This window comes from Ascaphus truei, chromosome 6 (assembly GCF_040206685.1).
Source record: "Ascaphus truei isolate aAscTru1 chromosome 6, aAscTru1.hap1, whole genome shotgun sequence".
Taxonomy (NCBI): domain Eukaryota; kingdom Metazoa; phylum Chordata; class Amphibia; order Anura; family Ascaphidae; genus Ascaphus; species Ascaphus truei.
Window position 1 is genome coordinate 44,392,900 of NC_134488.1, and position 26,847 is coordinate 44,419,746.

General features: G+C 43.2%; 1 protein-coding gene across 1 annotated transcript; it reads right to left on the reverse strand.

Annotated features, from left to right (window-relative positions):
* Positions 1–286: 286 nt before the first annotated feature.
* LOC142496950 (nicotinamide N-methyltransferase-like) lies at positions 287–26,527 on the reverse strand. Its single transcript, XM_075604073.1, has 4 exons — positions 26,470–26,527; positions 23,821–24,032; positions 22,751–22,958; positions 287–1,126 (listed from the first exon to the last, which is right to left on the reverse strand). The coding sequence occupies exons 2-4, from the start codon at positions 23,966–23,968 to the stop codon at positions 697–699; spliced, it is 786 nt and encodes a 261-aa protein (XP_075460188.1). The 5' UTR covers positions 23,969–24,032; positions 26,470–26,527; the 3' UTR covers positions 287–696.
* Between the last annotated feature and the right edge of the window lie 320 nt (positions 26,528–26,847).

Consider the following 26,847-nt stretch of genomic DNA (forward strand, 5'->3'; position numbering starts at 1 on the left):
TACATAAGGCAGGGGGGGCCCGAGAAATTTTATGGATTAAAAGGGGGGCTCGGCATAAAAAGTTTGCTCACCCCTGCCTTAGCAAATGCTTGTTAAAATAGAATACAAGAAAATTGGTCTTTCAAAGTTGTTTTTTTAAAAACAGAAAATGCTAAAAGTATTATTTCTTACTACAGAACTGATTTATTAAAAAAAACACACATGCAGGATATAGACTGAACTGCAGCTTTAAACTAAAAGGTTTTCAAATATCTGATAAAATGCACTTAAAGAAAACCAAGATTCATGTGTTTGACAGCGTGTTTTTTAGAGAAGTTTTGAGAGACAGAGAGAAAAAGAAGGTGAGAAATTAAAGAGAGAGAGAAAACAGGGGAACAATTCACATTCCCAAAACCACGAGGTAACCAAGGCCACGGAGCTCACAATTTAGCACAAATTCAGACACGGAAAATCTCAGATTTTTTAATAAGTGGATATGTCAGTAAACATGCAATTTCTGTACCTTACAGTTCTCTCCAGCTGTAACAGGATAAGAGGCACTGCAAAGGTAATCCAGGTTTGCGGAACATTAAAAGTGTAACCCCCCTGCTTTGTTTGTAGAAACAAGACTAGGAAACAAATAGTGTGAACGTGGAGAAATTCGCTAGTGTCGAGACAGAGGAATGCTTAGTAAATATGATGTAAGATTATTGGTTATTAAACCTCCCTTTCCTTGCAAGCCACAAAATACCCAATATGTTCATAGTCTACCATATGAGTATTTAATTTGCTTTTGCATTTCCCAAAACTCTTAATGCTATACCCTGTGTCTCTAAGAGCTTTCTTTGCAAACTCCTCATCATAGGTCAGCATTGAAAACTTGCGTTTGTCAATCATGTAATATGACATGTTGAGAAACCCAAACAGGATCAGATGCCCTCCAACCTTCAGAAATGATGACATTTTTTTCAGGTTACTGAGATAACTGTCATGATCTTTGCTAACAGCTTCCAAGTACCAAACACTGGTCAGCACGTCTGCTTGTGGCACCACAACAGGGTCCAATGGGTTGGCTTTGGTGAAATCACATTTTACAACATGTTTGACTGCTCTTCTTACTTTTTCTTCTTTCTCCTCCCATCCCTCACTGAAAAACAATTAATTGTTTCTTCAGTTAATTATGTAAAACATATACATTGCAGAATTACGTCTCTAGCATTCATCCACCTTTATAACTATCATATGTTTTCTGTGTCTGTTTCCAACCTAATGCTGACTTAAGCGGGAAAACTGTACAATGTGGACGGTACTTTATAAGGAGATATTTGGAATCTAAAACAGACCATACAGCTACAGAATATTTCTTTGTATTCCCATGTTCAGTGTACCTGTGCCTGCTCTGTTTCCTATTCTGAATAGTTTCTATAGAAAAAATGATTTATTTAAGACATTATTCTTCCTGTGCTCTTGTGATCTCTAATCCCTGCTTCTGTAGGTAATTCTGGGAGTGAATTTTACAGCTGACTCCGGGAATTCCCTAAGGTCCAGATATTCAGAATGTTGGATTCATTTGTCAGGGCTATTTGGGTCATATATGAGCTGAATGCAGGACACAGAGCACTGTAAAAGGGTGTGTCCAGGACTCTGCTTCTCTCATAAAAAAACTGTACAATTTATCTCGCTTTGGTATTGGATCTCCTGCCGAGTCTCCCTCCTGCATTGAGGGTCTTACTACCCTGAACGTCTACCTAAAGGGTGTTGAAATGGTCTAGGGGTCTCTGGAGATGAATTACTGTATTAGGAGCATTCAGAATCCATTTGGTCTGTCTTGTTATGTCTCATAATCATTTCTCCATGCTGTGTTCCTGATTTCCTTTCTGTAAGAAAGAATGTTCTTGTTGCGAGTATGAGTTTTGTTCGCAGTAGACCCTCAAGTCCAGGACTATGGCTCAATCCCCATAAGTAGCAATTCTTCAGTTATACATAATAATTACATAACATGTATCTTATCATACTTTGTTGTTCTACTCAGCTGTTTTAATCAAGATTTTACTTATTTTAGTGACATTTAAGATGATAGGTTTAGAATTGGGAGTAGTCATTATATTCTGCCTAGCAATCTATGCAAAACAATTAAAATGATAAGTGTAAATAAAGTCTGCTTTGGACCTCCCCTTGCAGAGTCTATGATTGACTTTCATGTATTGATCATACTCTATGCTAGGGATGCGTAAACTTGGGTGTGAACCCCCAGGGGGGCATGACAGATTTTAGGGTGGGCAAGGGGGTTACAGATGCCCCACACTAATTAGTACAAGGCCTCTGTAAATTCTCTTACCTGGCTTCTCGTCCATGCATCTCCATGGTGACTGGCGTCAAATGCCTCAGCGGGTCATGTGACGTGATTATTCAAGGTAAGGGGGGCGCGACCTAGGGGCAGGGCAGGCAAGGGGGGCGCAGCTAATAAATTTTGCACACACCTGTTCTATGCTGTAAAGCAGGTCTGCCCAATTTGTAAAGTGAGAAGGGCCGAACTCCAAGGGAAAAAAAAATTGGGCCGCACGGGTAAAATCATCATTATCATCATCATCATCATCATCATCATCATCATCATCATCATCATCATCATCATCATCATCATCATCATCATCATCATCTCTCCTCCAGCACCTCTCATCATCATCATCCTCATATCTCCCCCAGAACCCCTCACTATCAACCTTTGTGATAATCCCCATCTATCTCTCATACCCCCATCTCTCCCCCTCACCCGCATAATAACCCCCTCCACATTAAACACACAATAGCCCCCTCTACATCAAACACACAATACCCCCTCCACATCCCCCCAGCCCATTCCATGTCAGCAGCCCCCCCCCAAGTCAGCATCCCCCCAAGTCAGCATCCCCCCCCAAGTCAGCATCCCATGTCAGCACCCCCCCAAGTCAGCATCCCATGTCAGCATCCCCCCCAAGTCAGCATCCCATGTCAGCAGACACCCCCCATGTCTCTCTTCCCTCAATATGACACTCTCTCCCCCTCCCCTCAATATGACACTCTCCCCTCCCCTAAATGACACTCTCTCCCCCTAATCTCAATATGACACTCTCTCCCCCTCCCCTCAATATGACCTTCTCTCCCCCGCCCCTCAATATATCACTTTCTCCCCTTCCCCTCAATATAACACTCTCTCCCCCTCCCCTCAATATTACACACTCTCCCCTCCCCTCAATATTACACACTCTCCCCCTCCCCTCAATATGACACACTCTCCCCCTCCCCTCAATATGACACTCTCTCCCCCTCCCCTCAGTATGACACTCTCCCTCTCCCCTAAATGACACTCTCTCCCCCTCCCCTCAATATGACACTCTCTCCCACTCCCCTCAATATGACACTCTCTCCCCCTCCCCTCAATATGACACACTCTCCCCCTCCCCTCAATATGACACACTCTCCCCCTCCCCTCAATTTGACACTCTCCCCCTCCCCTCAAAATGACACTCTCCCCCTTCCCTCAATATGACACTCTCTCCTCCTCCCCTCAATATGACACAATCACCCCCTCCCCTCATTATGACACTCTCTCCCCCTCCCCTCAATATGACACTCTCTCCCCCTCCCCTCAATATGACACTCTCTCCCGCTCCCCTCATTATGACACTCTCCCCCTCTCCTCAATATGACACTCTGTCCCCCTCCCCTCAATATGATACAATCTCCCCCTCCCCTCAATATGACACACTCTCCCCCTCCTCTCAATATGACTCTCCCTCCCCCTCCCCTCAATATGACACTCTCCCCCTCCCCTCAATAGGACACTCTTTGCCTCCACTCAATATGACACTCTATCCCCCTCCCTTCAATATGACACACTCTACCCCTCACCCACTCTCTCACTCTCTTAAGCCTGCTCACTTACTTTCACTATAAGCCTGCTGCAGTCCCTCATGTGGGCTGAGTACTGGGACAGGAGGAGGAGGGGCTCTGTGTGTTCAGGGAAGGCCCCGCCCCCGCTGCAGGCAGAGATCACACATGGAGCAGCAGCAAGGAGCTTGTGAGCTTCTGGCCGCCCGTGCACAGCTCTGCCCACCCCCAGGCTTCCCCGCACGCAGCCTGCGCCCCCCAGTTTGTGCACCGCTACATACAGCATGCGGCCGCGCGCGCCTTCTTTCCTTACAAGGGAAGGGTGGTGAAGTGGGGCCGTCGCGGGTGGGCCATATGTTGTGCAGGCCTGCTGTAAAGCAAAAAATTACTCATTATCTAAGAACCCACGTTTGCTCTTATCTCTGTGAATTTACAAACAATGACTGATTGGCGACGAGGATGGGATTTCAAAATCTCGGACACATGGACCAGAGAAGACAGACGGCTCACATGGAACTCTCATCTCTATGATCATATGATTGATAAGGTAAGGTGCTTTTTGAAATGCCTTTAGTTTAAAATGTTGAGTGTTTCATGAGATCATGATGTCTCTTTGCAGTCTAGTCCGGGTAACGGAATTCTGATAATGAGTAAGTTATTGTAAGAATCAATTGATAACAAACTGTGTGGAATAGAGGTTCTGTGTGAGAATAACGTAAATCTATAGTTGTTTTCATCTGTGTGTATTGTATGTTTTTATTTATATAGTGCCATAAATGTACATAGTGCTTCACAGTAGTAATACATATCATATAAATAACAAATAATATAAATAACAGATCATGGGAATAAGTGCTTCAGACATACTGTAAAAGTAACATTAAGGAAGGAGTCCCTGCTCCGAGGAGCTTACAATCTAATTGGTAGGTAGGGAGAACGTTCAGAGACAGTAGGAGGGAATTCTAGTAAGTGCGTCTGCAGGGGGCCAAGCTTTATGTGTCATGTGTCCATGATTATCCAGTGCTACTCAAATGCTTCTTTAAGCAGATGTGTCTTAAGGTGTGTCTTAAAGGTGGATAGCGAGGGGGCTAGTCGGGTATTGAGGGGAAGGGCATTCCAGAGGTGTGGGGCAGAAAGTGAGAAAGGTTTAAGGCGGGAGAGAGCTTTAGATACAAAGGGGGTAGAAAGAAGACATCCTTGAGAAGAACGCAAGAGTCGGGATGGTGCATAGCGAGAAATTAGGGCTGAGATGTAAGGGGGGCAGAAGAATGTAAAGCTTTAAACGTGAGCAGGAGAATTGAGTGTGAGATACGTGATTTAATCGGAAGCCAGGAGAGGGATTTCAGGAGGGGAGATGCGGAGACAGATTTAGGAAAGAGTAGAGTGATTCTGGCAGCAGCATTTAGGATAGATTGTAGGGGAGACAGGTGAGAGGTAGGAAGGCCGGACAGCAGGAGGTTACAGTAATCCAGACGGGAGAGAATGAGGGCCTGAGTCAGAGTTTTAGCAGTTGAGTAACAGAGGAAAGGGCGTATCTTTGTGATATTGCAGAGGAAAAAGCGACAAGTTTTAGAAACGTTTTGAATATGAGAGGAGAATGAGAGTGAGGAATCAAGTGTAACCCCTATGCAGCGTGCGTGGGCTACTGGGTGAATGATCGTATTTCCAATAGCAATGTGGAAGGAGGTAGTAGGGCCAGGTTTGGGAGGAAGTATAAGGAGCTCTGTTTTTGCCATGTTAAGTTTCAGTCGGCGGATGGCCATCCAGGATGATATTCCAGAGAGGCATTCAGAAACTTTGGTCTGTATAGCAGGTGTAAGGTCAGGGGTTGAAAGGTAAATTTGTGTGTCGTCAGCATAGAGGTGATATTTAAACCCAAAAGATGGGATTAGGTCACCTAGAGAGAGTGTGTAGAGAGAAAAGAGAAGGGGTCCCAGGACATAGCCCTGGGGTACCCCCACAGAGAGATCAATAGAGGAGGAGGAGGTGTTAGCAAAAGAGACACTGAAGGTATGATGGGAGAGGTAAGAGGAGATCCAGGATAAAGCTTTGTTCCGAATACCAAGAGTATGGAGAATGTGAAGGAGTAGAGGGTGGTTCACGGTGTCGAATGCTGCAGAGAGGTCGAGTAATATGAGCAGAGTGTATTTAAACTGAGTGTGTTATTTAAACTGTGTGGTATAGAGGTTCTTAGTGAGAATAATGTAAATCTGCAGTTATTATCATCTGTGTGGTCTGTGTGGAAAGTCCTGTGTAGACAGTTTTTTGTGGAAAGTTTAATATGACTCAAAAGAATCCTATTGAGGAAAAGGAGGGTGCTGAAAAATAAACTCCAAATTATATTATGATTGGACAGGGTCCCTATATTGTGGCGACTTTTGTGAAAGTTTCCATGCAGGAATTGGGACAGACTGTGTGTATTGGTTGGGAGCATAAAAGTTTGTCAGAAATTACTACTGTAGTAGATCATATGCAAAGGAGCTGAGAAGCTATGCAGAAAAAGGCTCAGAAAGTTAAATTTCTTAAGGCACAAACTGTGTTCTTTTCAAAATAGACCGGTTAATGAAAGTTGAGGATAAGATAGGACCCAAGTGGTGTCACAGGATAGGGTTCAAAGAAGGGACAGAAAGTGTTATAATTGTAGAAAGCAGGAAATGTTGCCGGAAATTGCATAGCTCATAAAAGAGATGACCAGAGAAACTAGAATGACAGTAATCAGAACAATAATGTATTAGCTGAAAAAGGGCATAAAGTAAATAAGCAGAAATTACAATTTTGCCAACTAAAATCTAAGACACACAATCCAAATTCCTAATGCCAGATTAACCAAGTATGAGTGCACTGCCTGGCACTGTTAATGTCCCAGTTCATCAGAGCCCCTCATTATTCTCAACAGATTGTTTTTGCCTAAAAAGAATCTGATAGTCTGAAGCGTTTACCAGATTCCCAAGAGGGGTGTTTACCGGATTCCCAAAAGGGGTGTTTACCGGATTCCCAAGAGGGGTCTTCCCCACCTGGATTGAGAGTTGTCTCAAGTATTGAGAACCTCAGTGGGGAACACGCCCTAGATATATGTCCAAAGTAGGGAAAATTAGTTTTTCCCCAAATGTTTATTAGTTTGACAGGTATAAATATGTTAAAAAGGGTTGTTTGCTTAAATAATCCCTGTGTGTGGTAGTATAAATCAGAAACCGTGTCCTTCCCTCTTCCCCACAGTAATAAGTGGCTGAGTCAGGTTCTGATACAGAAGTAATCTCGGTGCCGTCAATTAATTGATTTACCCTTGACAAGAGCTGTAAAAACTGACCTGAACACCCTAATTAATTTTACCAGAGTGAATCTTTGTTCAAGTCTTGTGTGAGAGTTAAATAATGGGAACGCCTGCTTATATGTATACAAAATTACCCCCAAAAATTGGGGGGTCTCCCTAGGGGGTGGTATTTTCCCTGCTCTAACGCTTGAAGAGGGGAGTGATAAAAGGGAGCATAATGTGAAGAAACCCTAACACATCAGTTACTGAGGGGTGGTCAAAGTCAAAAGAAACAGTGCAATACGCTAATTGTGAAGTAAATCAAAACAATATTATATTAATAAAAGGTAAGTATTCTGCGTACATAAAATAGACAGGTCAAGAGCATATCATGTGATCAACACGTGTGTTACCAAACACCGGATAAGCAAGCTAGTCAGGAACGGGACTTCAGGTGAACAGCCTCACAAGATCTCAGGATGGTGTCTTCTCCCCTCACGGAAGGTCAGTGTCAGTGTTGGGGTTAATGCAAAAGAACTGTAAACCAAATTATAATAAAAACAATTAAAACAAGGAGAACATTTTAAAATCAGCAGTATCCGAATAGTTTCTTTGAATTCTGAGATATTGTCCAGTGGGGATGCCTCTAATTAATGATATCGGATCTGGTCTTAAATAGCTATTTTTAGCAGTTTGTTTAGAATGAGCCGTTGTGCTGATAGTACCTCCTGGGTGGATTGTTACACGTAAGTCCAAAAACACCAAGCTTTTTTCACTGATGCTTATACAGATATATTGGATTCACCATGAGATGTAGGATATTCAATAGTATAACTACAGTCAACTGTATTACATAAAAGGATATATATCAAGACTTTGTTGCGTCTGAATAATCACACATGCCTCTCCTTGCTTTAATTGTTTTATTATATTTTGGTTCACAGGTCTTTTATGTCAACCCAACACTGATATATTTTTAATTGATTTCAATAAAATTAGTTTTAATTTCTATTCGGGGTGTCATCTTAGTGTAGCACAAAAGGGATTCTTTCTTTCTCACGTCTTTACAAAAGTTACCATTTAGAAACTTGCAAGTTTGTACAAAAATAAAAATATAATAAATTGCTCGCTATGAAGTTTTATTTAAAGGTGTACACCCCCACTACAACACAAACTAATCAACACTGGGCAGAGGAGAGTTTGGGTGTCCATGGAGAGAGAGGATGGCAAAGAAAGGGCAAATTCAGGAAGAACCTTTGATCTTTACCATTTTTGTATTCAACCCAGTCACTGGAAAAATAAGGGTACTTATCGTACTGGCCAGGCGATGTGTTCCCTTAACCAAAATGACATTCTCCCCCCTCAATTTCCACCTCAAGAGAGAAGAGAGACAGAATCAGAATAGCAGCCCAGACTGTAACAGCCCATCCACTTCAGTTATGAACACACTACACAGAAATAACGTGTAGGACACATTTCAGGCACACAAGTTAAATAGAGGCTCAGTAGCTTCAAATTAATTTTAGAAACAGGCTAGTTATAATAAGAAAAAGAGAAGGACATTTTTTATTATCTTAGTTTATGCAGCACCAAACTATTTTGTTTTCTTATTATAAGGGTAGGTGAGATATTTGCTTTTTTGTTTGTTAAATTGGCTGTGTGAAAGATTAGTTTTTTCTGTTTATTTTGTGTCTATATTCCGTGTTTTCAAAAGTTAAAGGAAAGTCCCCTTGTGTTTTTTACTGTTTGTGAGTAACCAGTAAATACATTTCAATTTTATTTTTTCTGGTTAGGATATGTTTGGGAATTTTTTTTAAATGCTGCTAAAAGCACACTGTTTAAATTATATGTTAAGGGTGTCTTAGCCCTTGATTAGGTCTCGGGATTTTTATTTTTGGGTTGCCATGTATACTTTAGTCTGCATTGGGCTGTGGGAAAAGCTCAATTTTAAACTCTGAGCTGTTAAATATTTCAAATGTTTTTCTGTTCCAAGGCAGAGGATCCAATTTAACTGTTGAAGATAGAGGTATTGTATGTTGTAGAGTGGCATGTCACGCTACAGTATAAAATGTTTCACAAGGTATATATATATTGTGGTGCCATCGCTGTCCTCTAGGGGCTGAATGGGGAAGCTATTGGACTTTTTCACCACAAAGAGTTAATTTAATCCTCCTTGGAAAGGCTATTCAGGTGATAACTAATGAAGCTAATCAACCTGTTCTGAATAGTCAGGAAGTGCTTTTTAAAGGCTGGAAGCTGCAAGGCACAGAGAGACAGTTTATCCCAGAGAAGGGATGAGACAGAGGAGCTCCCCAGCTAATGGAGGCTGGTAAAAGAAGTCTGAGAGACACTGCTGAGAGAGCTGTGCTGAAGCAGTGACGTCTGGTTGCAGAGGACCTTAAAGGATTAAAGATAAGGCAAGCGCTTTGTTATTATCTGCAGAGACTTTGTATGCAATGTACATGTTTTGGGGCTGACAACTGGCTTAGCTGGCAGCCGGGTTAGTAAGGGTTGCTGCTGAAATGTGTAGTTAGCTTTCCTAAAGGAAATAGGATTTGATTTTATTATTTGGTTTTTCTCAAAGGGACGGTGGGCCTATTCATATTATTTATCCCTGTAAATAAACCCCAAGTATAGAGAAATACAGTGTTTCCTGCCTCATTTGGGACAAAAGAGACTGCAATGTGGTGTCGGCATCACAATATATATATATATTAAACACACAGAATAGGTGCCGCAGTCAAATCAGCTCAAAAGAGAATAGATAATACACAAAACCAGGCATCAGGGTAAATAATACCCTCTGGCGGTGCTACTGACCCAAAGACTATATAACCACAAAGTGAAAAAAGAGGGTCAAAAATGGAGCACTCAAAACATATATAGTGAAAAATAGAAAAATGGATTTCATTAGCAATGCAAAATTAAAACAGATAGGACATACCTAAACACATTCCACATGGTAAACAACTGCTGTATCCATAAGATACTAAACAAAACAAAAAACAAAAATGGAAGAACCATAGAATGAGAGTCCCAGTAGAGCAAAACAAAACTAGGGGAAAGGAAAATTCCCCTAGAAATGTAATAATGATCGGCCGATCATGTGGTAAATATGGACTCAAAAATAATTGGAACAACCAAATAACACAATAAATTATAAAATGATAAATAAAAATATAACCCATAAACCAAAAACCTGCATATAAAGCAATTAGAAAAAAATATCTAAATGCTACAAAGTATGACACATGAAATAACAGGTAAAAATGAATACTGACATGGGGAGAAAATGAAAATGTAAACAGCAAAAACCTAATTGGCTAAGGTAAGGATGGTAAGTAACATGTCCAGAGCCATATAGGTATCGTGAGAAGACCCTGAGAATGCTAAAGTGCAGAGTAAAGTCCTGATGCTAATGAGGTATTGCAAACATGTAGTTGGTAAGGTAGAGAGGAGGTCCAAATGAGGCACAATGTGCAGTGAATACAGACCCCCAGCGTTCCAATCCCACAGTGAAATGATAGCCAGCAGCCAGCATCAGGCGCCAGAACATCAGTCTGAGTGTATAGTTGAGGTAATATTAACAATTGAGTGAAAAATGGTGACGCTTCACCAGATCACTCACAGAATGTACATTTGTGGTGCACTCCACACTAATAATGTTTATTTGATTTTAATAGTGACTATTCCACGTGAAACACAAAGGTGACAAAGTGAAAAATATAAAAATCTTTAAAAACTAACACGTGGTGTAGATGTAGCTAATTCCAGTTATATTTAGTGTAGCTCTGTATAACACTATCCTCCTGCTCAAATTGCAAAAATGAGAGTTCTACACACAGTCGATCACCAAAAAATCTGGTAATCAGACTCATATAACCTAGCCCCAGCAATAAGATAAATACAGCATGAAATGAGAACAACACAGCGCCCGTGTAGACTGCAGAGTCTCTGATAAATCGTTACTCTCAGAGGTAAGTATGCAGGGTGGAGGGGGGATTCCCTAATTTACTAAGCTACCATATGAACGCTGTTTGGATTCAAACAGCACAGCTCCAACATTGCTGTCAAATTTTACTCGGGAGTCCCTGTAGCTAGTGATAATAAACCAAGCATAAACTCTGCAACATAACACTTAGCACAGAAGTACTTAGCTATGATTGAACGCTTGAACGCTGCATCTCTCATGGATCACGGCTACCCGCCCGCATCCAGCATACAAGCCGGGGCTCCGATAAACCAGGAATCAGCTACACCACGTGATGTGACGTCCCGAGTAAAATTTGACAGCGATGTTGGAGCTGTGCTGTTTGAATCCAAACAGCGTTCATATGGTAGCTTAGTAAATTAGGGAATCCCCCCTCCACCCTGCATACTTACCTCTGAGAGTAACGGTTTATCAGAGACTCTGCAGTCTACACGGGCGCTGTGTTGTTCTCATTTCATGCTGTATTTATCTTATTGCTGGGGCTAGGTTATATGAGTCTGCTTACCAGATTTTTTGGTGATCGACTGTGTGTAGAAATCTCATTTTTGCAATTTGAGCAGGAGGATAGTGTTATACAGATCTACACTAAATATAACTGGAATTAGCTACATCTACACCACGTGTTAGTTTTTAAAGATTTTTATATTTTTCACTTTGTCACCTTTGTGTTTCACGTTGAATAGTCACTATTAAAATCAAATAAACATTATTAGTGTGGAGTGCACCACAAATGTACATTCTGTGAGTGATCTGGTGATGCGTCACCATTTTTCACTCAATTGTTAATACTATTGACTACTGTACATAGGTAGCACCCATTTTTGATACATCTCTGATTAAGTATTATCTAAACTTGAATTAGTGAGCGGTGTGACATGCCTTTTGTGTTTATAGTTGAGGTAAGCATAAGCATAATGTTGCACAGGGCATGCGTGGGTCAGGGGGATGTGAAGGTATGACCCGGCTCCGCTCCGCTCCGACTGCCGTTTCGCCGTGAGGCTTCTTCCGGGAACGCCGGGTTACCCCGATGGCGCATTGCTGGAAGGCAAGGTAAGTGTATTATAGAGGCCTCACGCGGTCTTAGTATCTTAGTAAGAACAGTCCAGTCTTGCCCAAGGACATTTGGCATAGCGCACAGAAAACTGGCTATACACCAAGGAATTTGGTCAAAGGTTCTGATACTATTTAATTAACTAAAAATTAAAATTTCTGAGTATGTATATCTTTATTTGTATAGCACCAGGAGTGTGCTCAGCCCTTCACAAAGAATACAGTGCAGGGAATTTATGTGAGTCCAATACTGAATCACTGTAAAGTTTCATACTTCCATATAAAACATTTGGTTTGTTAATTATGATATTTTTAGAAGGACCAATGTTGGAATGTACTGTACTAAATAACTAAATGTTTTATATTGGTGCAGTAAGAGATGTATTCACAATTTTTCTACTGTAAAGTTAACTAAATATGTGATATATGTGTAACCCATAATCCCCCCCCCCCCCCCGGTCGCAGACTGGACCCCTAGGGTGTAGTGAGGGCTGGCTACATGTGTTATAGTGGTGCATACCTGTGAGGAACAGGAGGGCCTGAGTCTCCCGCGATGGTATGGGGGATAACAGGGACAGGCTTCTGGGGTTAATGCCTTCATCTTTAGCAACGTGCAGTGCCTCCATCTCTGGTAAGCCCTTAGGATGTAGGGTGAAATCCTTCCAGAGAGCCCTGGTCTCAGGGCGAGAGATTTCAGTCTCACACAAGTCTCTTATAAAAGCAGCAATGTCTCCTTATTGAACTCTCTCTCCACAGCACACAGCAGCAGCAATAGGCAAGGTACAGGGTATCTTCCTCCTCTCCTTATCCTCGAGGCTGTACCCCTTCAGGATGGGCTGTCTGGAGCTCCAATACTCCCAACCTCCACCCCAAGGTGTAAACCTCAGGGTGAGGCTAGCTTTCCCCTCACCCCCTGCAGGGTGAGGCGCACTGGTCCACCACCCTAGAGTTTGATCAGCTCTACTCAGTCTGGCCTGAGCTTCTCCTCCAACTGTCACCCTCCAACTCCAAGACCAGACAGACCCAGAACACACAGGAACTGCCACTAAATTGAGACAGCCCTGCCCCTCATGATGTCAGCAGGCCCCTCCCCTGTGTCTATTGCCTTCCACACAAAGTCAGGGACTTACCTGCACCAATCAGGCCAGGGCTTGAAGCGGGGGAAACCCATGATAACTACTGGAAGCCTGCCCTTAGCAGGGCTTACACCATTAGGTGGATAGACATATAGCCCAAAATCTTACCAGGGCTACACTCTCCCTCAAGTGGAATCCAATGGTCCCCACTTGGACCTAACATTAGCAGCACCATCCTGCAGGTGAACAATCTGGGAAACAAACACATAGTTGATTAGTGTCTGCACATCAGACCATCCACCCGGATGGCGTATAACAAAAAGGCACACGGTTACTCCCAACATGAAGAACCAACTTAATAATAATGTCGCGGGTCAGGCTTTCGTACTTCCCACCCATTATGATCCGTTACCTTAACATAGTACGGCTGTACCGACCCATACTCCGGCCGATACACTACACTGTGCATGTATATGCTTCTCCCAATGCTCCAGGCCCGGATCACATCACATATTTTATCCTCATTGTGATAACCCGCCTTACCGAACCTCGTACGTAAATACTCCATTACTGCTTCTCTGAGCCAGCTATGCCTCTGCTCCTCAATATCTTGCATTATTGGCACCGGCACATAGGGAAACTCATAGCCGTGCGATTGTCTATACCTGGCCACTATGGCCCTGTCTGCTCAGCTCAGCTTGGTAAGCTTACGGTTACCCGCCCTGCTTGGCAGTACCCAAAACTCAGGCTCCTCTGGCGCAACATCATCATACAATATGGCAGCCCCTTTAGGAAGGATGTTTTTTTGCCCTATCTCCTGGTATCTATGCTCTAACTCATCCGCCACCTCCTGGGGAGTAAAGGCACCTACAGCCCACCAATGGTCGACTATGTTGTTCCTTATTAACAGGAACCTTGTACGGTCCATACCCTTGTGGTATCCTGTAAATAGAGGTGCCCACCACTTGTCATAGTGCTCGTACCCTGATACTGCACTGGAAGTACCTGCCTCTGACTCTGTTTGTGAGGACACACCTGACGTGACTGCCTCAGTAGAGTGCGAGCATCTGCGTCTACCTCTTGAATCATCGGTGTAAATGGTGGGGTTCATCTTGTGGACCACCTTACTCACAGGCCCTGCTGCCGCAGTAGTATGGGACCCTCAGGCCATCCCTCTAGGCACAGGAGAAAATAGTGCAGGGTTAGGTACATGAATAACATTTGCATACGGTATCTCCCCATCAGACCCTTCATCACTCAGCTTCCAATCCCCCCAATTTGTAGAGTATTTTGGGTTCTTGCTTAACTTATCCCTGCTAGGTCCCGGTGTCATGAATCATGACGGGGCAGGGGCAGTGGCCGGGGCAATGGCGCTAGGGGCAGGGGTATCGGCAATGTCCGTTATAGTGTCTATAAGTCGGCCAATGCCGTGACCAGTGGGCAGTTTTCGACTTGCCCTCTCCGGCGTGCTTCGTGCTCCTCTGGATACGCCTTGGGCCTTTAATGTGGCCAGCACAGCTGCCATGGCTGCTCCTCTTGCTGGAAATAACGGTGCCGGGCCGCCGGGCCAGCCGGACCCGGAAGTGACGTCATCACTGGTGCCCGCGGAATCTCCATCCGCTTCGTGGTCTCGCACCGGAAGTGCGTCGAGGACCGGAAGGGGTGGTGGTGGATCATCCGGTCTGCGGATGGGCAGGTAGGCCGCAAACCTCTCTCTCTCGTCCTCTGCAGGTTGTGTCTTCGCCTGGCGGGAGTTAGGGGGTGGGGTGTCTCCTTTCCGCTCCGCTGCCGGCTGTTGATCTCTGGTTCCTCCGGAGCCGTCTCGGATCCCGTCTCCGCCGCACTGGGAGTCACCACGGCAATGGGACTTCTACGGGCCTCAGGCCGTACCAGCACACGCCGTCGGTGGGTATCCGGACTCGTCTGCTCCCTCTTTCTGGTAAGTGGACCGCCATCTTTATTACAGCTGGGGTGGTTCGCCGGTAGGCACATCGCCACCGATGAGACGCCATCTTCTTCCTCCGAAGACGACTTGGTCGGTTCCTCCGCTAGGGAGTCACCTGGGTCTTTTACGGCACCGCCAGTGGGTAGTGGTATGAAACGGGCCCGCTCCGGTACCTCCACTGCGGTCGCACTCTTCTCCGCTGGAACATCTCTCTGCTCTGTAGTTGGCGGGGCCTTGGTTCCCAACTCAGCGGTGATGCAGGGAACTAGGGCAGCCTCATCCGCCGCCTCCGCCACCTCCGTTAGAGTTCCCGGAGAGGCACCCCGAGGGGTCTTGATCATGGGCCATGGCTCGGTAGGCCACAGGTAGAACGTGCCACATTGAGGGCATCATGCTTTCGTGCTATTGGCCGGTCCGGGTGTCCTGCAGTGTATGCACAGGCACCGGAGGTACTCTCGGCTGTCGATCTCCACCACCAGAAAGCCTCCTGGAAACTGGAAGGTGGTCATGCTCAGCTCCGACATGTTTTGCGCATCTTACAACACCCTCTTAGGGCACCCAGGGCGTACTGTGCGAGAGTCCACGCTCCCCTGACTACCCCTGGTATGCATATATGCCCTACTTTCTCCAGCACTTGCATGGAAGGTGCACTTAACACTTCCAGCTCTGCTTCGCTGAAAGCCTGTCCTGTTTCTGGATCTCAGCAGCTTGCCTCCAAATGTAACCCATATTCCCCCCCCGGTCGCAGACTGGACCCCTAGGGTGCAGTGAGGGCTGGCTACATGTCTTATGGTGGTGCATACCTTTGAGGAACAGGAGGACCTGAGTCTCCTGCGATGGTATGGGGGATAACAGGGACAGGCTTCTGGGGTTAATGCCTTCATCTTTAGCAACGGTGCAGTGCCTCCATCTCTGGTAAGCCCTTAGGATGTAGGGTGAAATCCTTCCAGAGAGCCCTGGTCTCAGGGCGAGAGATTCCAGTCTCACACAAGTCTCTTATAAAAGCAGCAATGTCTCTTTATTTAACTCTCCCACCACAGCACACAGCAGCAGCAATAGGCAATGTACAGGGTATCTTCCTCCTCTCCTTATCCTCCAGGCTGTACCCCTTCAGGATGGGCTGTCTGGAGCTCCAATACTCCCGACCTCCACCCCAAGGTGTAGACCCTCAGGGTGAGGCTAGCTTTCCCCTCACCCCCTGCAGGGTGGGGGCATTGGTCCATCACCCTAGAGTTTGATCAGCTCTAATCAGTCTGGCCTGAGCTTCTCCTCCAACTGTCACCCTCCAACTCCAAGATCAGACAGACCCAGAACACGCAGGAACTGCCACTAAATTGAGACAGCCCTGCCCCTCATGATGTCAGCAGGCCCCTCCCCTGTGTCTCTTGTCTTCCACACAGAGTCAGGGGCTTACCTGCACCAATCAGGCCAGGGCTTGAAGCGGGGGAAACCCATGATAACTACTGGTGGCCTGCCATTAGCAGGGCTTACACCAGTAGGAGGATAGACATATAGCCCAAAATTTTACCAGGGCTACATATGTTATAACTGATTACCATTTTTCTCTCCAGAGAAATCCCACCTTAAATCCCACATCTACAGTATAACCTCTCATCTTAAAGAATGTATCTATTTAGCAATCCAGATTTTATTTTGTATTTTGATTGTTCCTGTCGGAGAGATACAACTGATAATTTGGTACCAGATTATATTTGTTCCCAGCATGAGGTTTTAATGCAAATCTACTACCCAAGGTTTCAGGGTTTTTCTTACATCTGCAGGTTCCCCATTGCCAATGCTCTATATGTTAAAGACCTAATACAGGCCTTTATTTTACCCGAAGAAGTAGCTATTGTTAAGTTCGCTGCACATGCAAATCTTAAAGACCATATTTCCCAGGGTAATTTTGCAGCAGGTCAAGCAGCCAAGCGTGTTGTGCGAGCGTGCATCTTATCCGCCAATGTTATAAATGCCATCATCCTTTATGTCATATCATACAGTACATTGTTCACATGGCGCATGGTTTGCATGTGAACAAAAGAGGGGATAATTTAAATTGTTTCCCGCAAATGGGAGGCCCCCGGACTTGCTAAAGCAGCAACTGACTTATGATCTCCCTATGCGATACTTATGGGAAGACCTATGATCACCAGTAGTTCAAAATAACTAATTATTAAGGACTAAATCAATTGCGATGAAAAATTAGCAAGTATTGTATGCAACTAATAAAACTTTGATGAAACAAATTAGCAAGTATTGTATGCAACTAATAAAAAATGTTTCAGTCTCTCAATATACCGGTCAAAGCTGTACACCTTACATCGGAGAACCTGAAAGTGCGCCTACTCGAGCCTAAGGGATCCATTTACTCAAGTTTTCAAAGAACCGAAAGAATAAGTACTTTGAATCCTCTAACTGCTGCTGTGTTATTGTATATGTACTATTTCTTTTTCTACAGTATGTTTAATATTTCAGATACTAACACCTGGCTAAGGACTCTGACTGGAAACTACCAAACAGATCAGTGGATCCTGGTTGGGTTGCTATTAGGGGTTATTTGTATGGTTATTTTTCTTTAGCTGGTAACTAAATGAAAGAGTTACGAAAATGAACGGGTTCTCGATTCTAATATACCTTTGTGTGTTAGGAAATTTGGGGACAGTAGAAGAAATGAATGTGTTGCTAGACCTAGCATACTGGGTGCCCTCACTGTTAATATTACATCTTGCTATGTCTGTGTACACATGCTATTAAGTGCCACGGGATGGGTGAGTTGTATACCCATACCAATCAATAGTTAGTGCTTGACAAATCACCCAAAAATCGACTCACCAAACAAAAAAATATACTCGCACCCTAGCCCCGCCCCCAGTCCCGCTTTTTAAAAAAGGAAATGAATACATTCCTAGTAAGAACTAATAACAACATTCGTTTTTGACATAACAGTTTATTTATTGTATTACATTTATACTTTACAACAGTTAGTCCTTGTTACATAGTTGTGTGTTTGTGTGTGTGTGTGTGCGCGCTAAAATGTCAGATGACCTCACTAATCTAGAAAAAATGCCATATGTGAATGAGTAGTTTTCTGAACCCCTTAACCAGTGTCTGGATGCCCCCGCCTCACATTTTCTAAAGCAGCAATCCCGCCTGGGACCTTACCTGATAAGCAGTCCATCATTGTCCAGGTACCCTAATTTCCGCAAGTCTATATATTGCAAAGGAGGTGTTCCCTACCTGTCTTCTGGGTTAGGGGGGATTCTGATGTCTTCCGTGTGAAGCTTGAAAATCAGATCTGGAAGAAAGCAGTATAGGTTATTTCGGTGTAGGTATAGGGCAGTTAAGATATATAGGGAAAATAAGATATCCAGATCGTGAGACAGAGAGAGTGTGTGAGAGAGAGATAGATAGAGAGAGACAGAGAGAGTGTGAGACAGAGAAAGTGTGAGACAGCGGGAGTGTTAGAGAGAGTGTGAGACAGAGAGAGAGAGTATGAAAGGGAAAATGTGATACAGTGCGTGGGAGAGTGTGTGAGAGAGAGTGTAAGACAGTGAGTGTGAAACAGAGAGAGTGTGAAACAGAGAGAGTGTGAGACAGAGAGAGTGTGAGACAGAGAGAGTATGAGAGAGAGCGTATGAAAGAGAAAATGTGATACAGTGTGAGAGAGTGTGTGTGTGAGAGAGAGTGTGTGTGAGAGAGAGAGTGTGAGAGAGAGAGAGTGGGTGACAGAGAGAGAGAGTATGTGTGAGTGACAGAGAAAAGGTGTATGTGTGTGACAGAGGAGAGCTAGTGTCTGTGGGTGACAGAGAGAGAGGGTTTGTGTGGGTGACAGAGAAAGAGTGTGTGTGGGTTACACAGAAAGAGTGTGTGTGGGTGACTGAGGGAGAGTGTGTGTGGGTGAGAGTGGGTGTGTGGATAAGAGGGTGTGTGTTGGTGAGAGGATGTGTGTGGGTGAGAAGAGGTGTGTGGGTGAGGGGGGGCTGATGAGGTGGGTGGGTGACTGACTGGGTGGGTGGGTGACTGACTGGGAAGGTGACTTACAGTGTGGGTTACTGACTGTGTGGGTGACTGACTGTGTTGGTGACTGATTGGGTGGGTGACTGACTGGGTGGGTGATTGACTGGGTGGGTGACTGACTAGGTGAGTGATTGACTTTGACTGGGTGGGTGACTGACTGACTGTGTGGGTGACTGACTGACTGTTTGCGTGACTGACTGTGTGAGTGACTGACTGACCTGGGTGGGTGACCGACTGGCCTTTACCGACTGGTTTCTGTGGGTGTGTGACTGACTGACCTGGGTTGACTGACTAAACTATACTGACTGACCTGGGTGGGTGACTGGGTGACTGACCTGGGTGGGTGACTGACATGGGTGACTGACTGGTTTGTTGACTGGGTGACCCACCTGTGCAGCAGAGAGTTTCATGTGAGGCAGGAATAGGAAGGGTTCCAGGTGGGTCCATTCATGTTGCGGCCTGCTTCTGGGGTCCTCCGCATGCGCAAGTCACCGGGCCTGTGCATGTGTGCGTCACCGGGCCTGTGTGCATCACCGAATGGGCCTACGCACTAGCGCGATTTACCGAAGGCCCGAGTATCCTTCTGCGCATGCTCGCCTGCGGTCATGCATGATGCACTGGAGGCAAGAGCATCCTTCTGCGCGTGCGCGTCTGAGGCCTGCACATGCGTGATGTGCCAGATGCCCTTGGATCCTACGCATGTGCGCCGGGGCATCTGGAGGAGAAGGAAAATGGGCGTAGAAGCTGCAATACACAGCTGCAGCACCCCGCCACAGCATCTCGCCAGTGGCTAAAATGCAGTCACCTCAGGCGACCTGGCGACAGAATTTGTCGAGGACTGACTATCAATATTAAAGTATATGTCAAGATTCAATGTGCACTCTACTATTTATATAGGTAGAAATGTTCTTCAACAGGTTATCACAAAATAGAGTATAGACACCACTCAATATAGTGCCGTATATTTATTCAGAAGAGGCGTACAGTAGAGGCAACGTTTATTCGAACATTTGCCGTAAGCTAGCCGGGTTACATTCTGGGTATGTGCTGGGTATGTGCTGGGTATGTTCTGGGCTAGTTTGAGGCACGTTTAAGGCATTTCTGCATTGACTAACGACCCATAGGATTAACACAGCAGGGATCCCTGGCAGTCCCATTCAGTTTGAATGGGACTGCCAGGGACCCCCGCTGTTAATCTGATAGGCCATTAATCAATGCAGAAATGCTGGGGCTAGTTTCAGGAAAGTTTAAGGCATGTACTCAGCATGTACCTGGGTGTTTCCTGTTTTTTGGGGGGAATTGCCACTGGTTTTTGTTCGAATAAGAGTTGCCTCTACTGTACATGTATTCAAATCAAACGAAAGATCAGAAAGGTAGAATGTGTGAAAATTATACTTATTCTGTCATGGACTTCCGTACATTCACCAATGAAAAGCAAATAAATATTTACTTGTGACACACGTTAGCGGATAATTTTGTTTGTCCATGTTACCCAAGTCTACATACTCAAAATTGACTATGACACATGTAGGCACATCTACTGGTAATTGCAATTACACCATGTATTGTGATCCTTTCAATACTATTGGACAATTACAGAATCTTTACAATAGCTCTGAGATTTTATTCCTAGTTCAGAAAGACAGGTTCCGGTACAGTAAAAACTAATGCAACTATAGGAGCAGAAATGTTTGTGCTGTTGTTGGAGAAGTGTTGCACCTATGTATGAGACAATACGGCTAATATTATATATTATATACTAGGAATAAAAGAAGTAGTGTCAAAGCTGGAAGACTCCTTGAAAGAATCCTATAGCTGGGACATGGGACTAGACGTGGTTTGGGTCACTGGGAGCGAAACTGGTGCAAGGACTGATTAAATGTGTATATGTTTTTGTCATCATATTCATTGCTATCTCTTGCGTTAAAGGATTGATTACAAAGCTGACCACTCAAGTCATTTCCTACATGCCCTTCCAAGAAGATATATATAAAGAACAGACAAAAACCCTCTAATGCAACAATACTCTCTTGATGTGATCAAAAGATAAATACGGAGTGGGTGAGACTCCAAGGGATTGAGGTACCGGGCCAAGTGTTATTTCAAGGAATACCCTCTACTAGAGATGGATACCGTGATTTCCAAGAATAAAGTTAAATATTTATCAAAGAAGATGTCGAAAAGTATAAAAGAAGCGACGGTTGAAATTAACTGGCGGGGTCTCTGGAGATTAATTATTAGCAGTATTCAGAATCCATTTTGTCTGTCTTGTCATGTCCCATAATCATTTCTTCATGCTGTGTTCCTGAATTCATTTCTGTGAGAAAGAATGTGCTTATTGTGAGTATGAGGTTCGTTTGCAGTAGACTCTTAAGGCCAGACCTATGGCTTAAAGCCCAGAAGTACCAATTCTTCAGTTATACAGAATAATGAGATAACATGTATCTTATCATATTTTGTTGTTGTACTGAGCTGTTTTACCCAGTTTTTACTTTTTTCAGTGACCTTTAATATGATAGGTTTAGAATAGGGAGTAGTTATTATATTCTGCCTAGCAACCTATGTTAGACAATGAAAATGATAAGTGTATATAAAGCCTGCTTGGGATTTCCCCTTGCAGAGTCTATGATTGACTTTCATGTATTGATCCTACTCTATCCTGCAAGGCAATAAACGTTTCATCATCTAAGAAACCGTGTTTGCTCTTATCTACTGTATGGGAATTTGCAAACAACAAGGGATAATCCATACTGCTGGCTGATTAATCTGATGTCATGGGGTCTATAACTTCAGGACTGAGGTGTATATTTCCCCTACCGATTGGGGAGGAGGTACATGAAGTAACAGACCTCTCCAGAGGTATGTTCGATTCTGTCAGGCCCGTTGGACTTGAACTCTGCTTTTCAAGCATCCACTGCCACAGTGTATGTTTGAGCTTCTGCTCTGCATGCCTGATGTCTGATGTGGATCAGACTCATTGACATACCCCTTGGCTTCATATATAAACCAGCAAGTTACTTTTTCTTGTTTCTAGGTCAATGCGACTTTGTATCCAGCGGTCCTGTGTTATCTGTCTGGCCTGTCTGCCCTGACCCCATTCTTCATTCATCTTTACCTGTTCTGACCCTGGCCTGTTTGACTATGCTATGGATCTGCCCCTGCAACTACTTCTACACCAAGCTCGTCTCTAATGTCACGATCCAGGCTCCAGCCATTGGGATCCATCCTCCTGCTTGAACCCAATAACATTAAGACTAGTGCCTAGCTTCCCTGATAGAGTGCTCTAATCCAGTTTCAAAAACCTACACCCAAACTACACTAGCTGGGATTCACTAAACTCTGATATCGGGTATGAGAGTTTAGGGAATCTCCCTCACTAAATGTTATGATTTAACAGAAACATGGGATCTCATCAGTTAAAACCCTCAACTGTGTCAGGTTTCTATATTTCTCTCACCTGGCAGCACAATATGGGATTATTCTCCCAAACATAATTATTTTATGAGATTATTTTATTTGGAATTGATTGAAAATTGTACTTATATATATGTACTGTATATATTTATATACTTCACCTTTTACCCTCAAGCTCGCAGACAAACATAGCTGCATGAGAGAAATCCATGGCTCCTGGCTCCTTTTTTAACCATTTTTCTATTTCTCTTATGCTGACATCAGACGATTCTAACATGATGATCTCTTTGAAGTAATCACTGGCTGTCAGCAGCTGACCAATTGCGACACTAAAGCTGAGATCTATCAGAGTGTCTCCTCTCACACAACCTGCAGCAAAAGGAAAACAATAAAATATCAACCTAGCAAGTGGAGAGAGGAGTATATGAACAATGCGTGTTTGCAGGAACCTGAAGGTCAGCCATGAGAATCTGTATTCTAAAGTATCCTGGCCCAGGTGCACTAAGCTATGTTATATCAGGGCAAATACAGTTAGGAAACCTAAATTAGTTACGACGTTATTTCCCCTAAGTTTAACACATATCACAAAGGTAATTATATGCAAATACAGTGGCCGTGGTTTAACTCTTTAGCATAGGATTAACATCAGGTTAAATTAGCACTGACTTGTGTTAGTTACAAATAACATGGATCCCGTAAAGTTCTCTCTTAATAATAAAAGGTGATGTTACTCCCATCCTGACCCTGAAATATGTGTTGTGCTGGTGAACGAGAGCCAGAGTCCTACTTTACTGGGGTCCCAAGTGGAAATATTTTGCTGTATTATACAATAATGACATGTGGTATATTATCAGATATTACTGCAATATATGAATATTTAGCATCGCTACATCTTGTGAAGATTTTTAATATTCTGTCACTACCTGAACCAGCCAAGACACAGCACAGAGTGTCTAACGCCTCCACTAATTGGGTGCTAATTAATTCCCTCAATGATTGTTCCTGCAAGAATTGGTTCCATTCCACCTCATGGATGATCACCCCATTAGGATAGTGGACACTACATAAGATATCTTATCGTGTTTTTATATGTTTTGACCTCTGACATTTCCTTACATGGACAGAGAGATTCGTCCAATAAAAATGATTATATTAAATAATTCTAAATCATATGTAAATTGCTGCATAAATGATAATATTCCACCTTTATTTCAATAATACACATACCTACCTGGAGTTAATATGTTAAATAGTTCACGCAAAGGATAGTGCAACAGTTCCTCTTTACTATCAGTCTTATCAGCACTAATATATGTTTCTATAATATTTGTAGGATCCAATTCATCATCATGATAGTCTTTATGGGGTGTGGATGCCATTATGAGTCTCCTCACACTTATAGATATCTCTGACCCGCAGATGTAACTGAGTGTTGTCCAATACCTGGTTGAGATGAAACATATATCAAAGTTTGCAGAGAACCTTCTGTACTTCAAAGTCCCCGTAGCCGTGTTGGTTTTGAAGAAATGTAGATTTGTTGTAGGTTGTTCATGGATTAAATTGTTCAAGATACGCCCTTTCCTCTGTTGCTCGACTGCTAAAACTCTGACTCAGGCCCTCATTTTCTCCCGTCTTGATTACTGTAACCTCCTGCTGTCCGGCCTTCCTGCCTCTCACCTGTCTCCCCTACAATCTATCCTAAAGGCTGCTGCCAGAATCACTCTACTCTTTCCTAGATCTGTCTCAGCATCTCCCCTCCTGAAATCCCTCTCCTGGCTTCCAATCAAATCCCGCATCTCACACTCCATTCTTCTCCTCACTTTTAAAGCTTTACACTCTTCTGCCCCTCCTTACATCTCAGCCCTAATTTCTCGCTATGCACCACCCCGACTCTTGCGTTCTGCTCAAGGATGTCTTCTTTCTACCCCCTTTTTATCTAAAGCCCTCTCCCACCTTAAACCTTTTTCACTGACTGCCCCACACCTCTGGAATGCCCTTCCCCTCAGTACCCGACTAGCACCCTCTCTATCCACCTTTAAGACCCACCTTAAGACACACTTGCTTAAAGAAGCATACGAATAGCACTGTGAACATTCTGAACACATGATACATAAAGCTTGGCCCCCTGCAGACGCACTTACCAGAACTCCCTCCTCCTGTCTCTGTACGTTCTCCCTACCTACCAATTAGATTGTAAGCTCCTCGGGGCAGGGACTCCTCTTCCTTAATGTTATGTTTGTCTAAAGCACTTATTCCCATGATCTGTTATTTATATTATCTGTTATTTATTCGATTACCATGTGTATTACTACTGTGAAACGCTATGTACATTAATGGCGCTATATAAATAAAGACATACAATACAATATAATCTCTAAAGATCCCTAATATGGGTCCCATGAAGGTATAATAATCTACAAATAATTCACAGAGTATCTGTTACAGCTATTAAATAAATATTAGTATAGTGAATGCTATTGGCTAAACACTTAGACTAGAGAACATGCATCTTGAGAACATTTTGGTGACAAGCAATACTTATTTTATTTTATATCCAATTCACTTATAATATGTGGGAATGTCTAGTGTGTCAAGAGGTGAACTAGTGTTAAATGTAAAATATTGTGTCTCTTTTTCAGTTAGACTACAAAGTGCAGGAGTGGGCGCTTCAGTAATAAAGAGCACTACTTAGTGCGACCAAAGTGCCATCAAAGAAATCACTACTCATAAAGTGCCTCAAGTGAACATAATAGTGCACAAATTGGTGATAAATATTTACTATTATATAATGAAGTAAAAAGTGTACAGATGCAGCGGCCATTATTCGAACAAATCACACGGTGTATACGTCGGAATATCCATGTCATGGCGTGGGATTTCTTCCAACCGTACCGCCTTAAGACGTGAGTGCATAAAATAGCATTTTGCCACTGATGTCTGAGATGCCTGTCTTTGACTGAAACCATGTGAGTCTTCATCTGAAAGAATTTCTCCTAACACATTCTGTTTCCTAAAAACTGTATTTGCACTATGTTTTGTTCTTATTTGTTTTTCACTATATATTGACACCTGGCTCCCCTATCCTCTGAGAACATATCTTTCTCAGTTAGGTCCTGCAAACTAACCCACATTCAATCAATAACTATCATCATCGCAAAGCACTAGTGACCGAGATGTTTAAAATGTGTTATCCTCACATTGTATTAAGCTGTGATAAATGTATTAGCCTAGCTGTGGTTGTGTAAAAATAAGCCATTACTGCAATTGTAGGTACAGTAATACCACTGTTATGTTGGGTAGCAGAAAATATATAAGACAAGTGTATGAGAGGGACTGAGGGAAATATTGGGTGTGACACACTTTTTGGAGACATGCGGGAGCCCAAGATATAAAGAAAATAAGATTATTAAACACCACAATGATGAAATGCTAACGTGAGACTTCTCATGTCAAATACTTTGTGCTATGTGGACTTATCCAAACTTACTGAGTTCTCTACATGAACCAGAAACCAGGATTCAAGTAATAATCATATGAATTATATCTAAAAATAATTATTCAAAATGAAAGGAGCACAAAATGAACAATCAAAAAGGAGAGTTATAATAAAAAAAGGAAAGTGAGCAATGCGAGAAATTGCAAAAGATTTAGATAAAAAAAACCTCACAGCAGACGAGTAACATACAAACATACAGTAAGAACAGTGAAATTTCTGATTGGGATAAAACATACAGAATATTGCAGATTAGGAAAACCACAGCAGAAGGTATTACACATATTTAGTGATTTCTCTAAGGGAAACCCATAATGGAGCAAAATAACATTTACTGGCTATTAGAGATGCCTCATAGCTATGCACACGTACACATAGTATACTTACCACTTTTACTCTCTTCTGAATTGCCAGGTTCTGTTTAGATTTGGACCTCTGAGTTTAGGTAGCTTAGCTCTTGAGTTATGATTCTATTCTTGTTGCAATAACACTTAATTGGTATTTATTTAAGTGCCTGCATAACAAATTGGGTGTAGTGGCTGTTACATTGTATCCACCAACCCATGTTGTTATGATATTGTATTTAAATTTGTTCCTGCTCAGTGGATGAATGACAGGACACAGAGTATAACAAACAAACATGTGATACATGAAGTGCTTGTTAGATTATTTCAATCATGAATGTTATATTTGCCAATCATATTTAAGCCCAATGGTTTAGTTTATTCAAAAAAATTTTTTTAACTCTTTTTGTTTTCAGTTTGC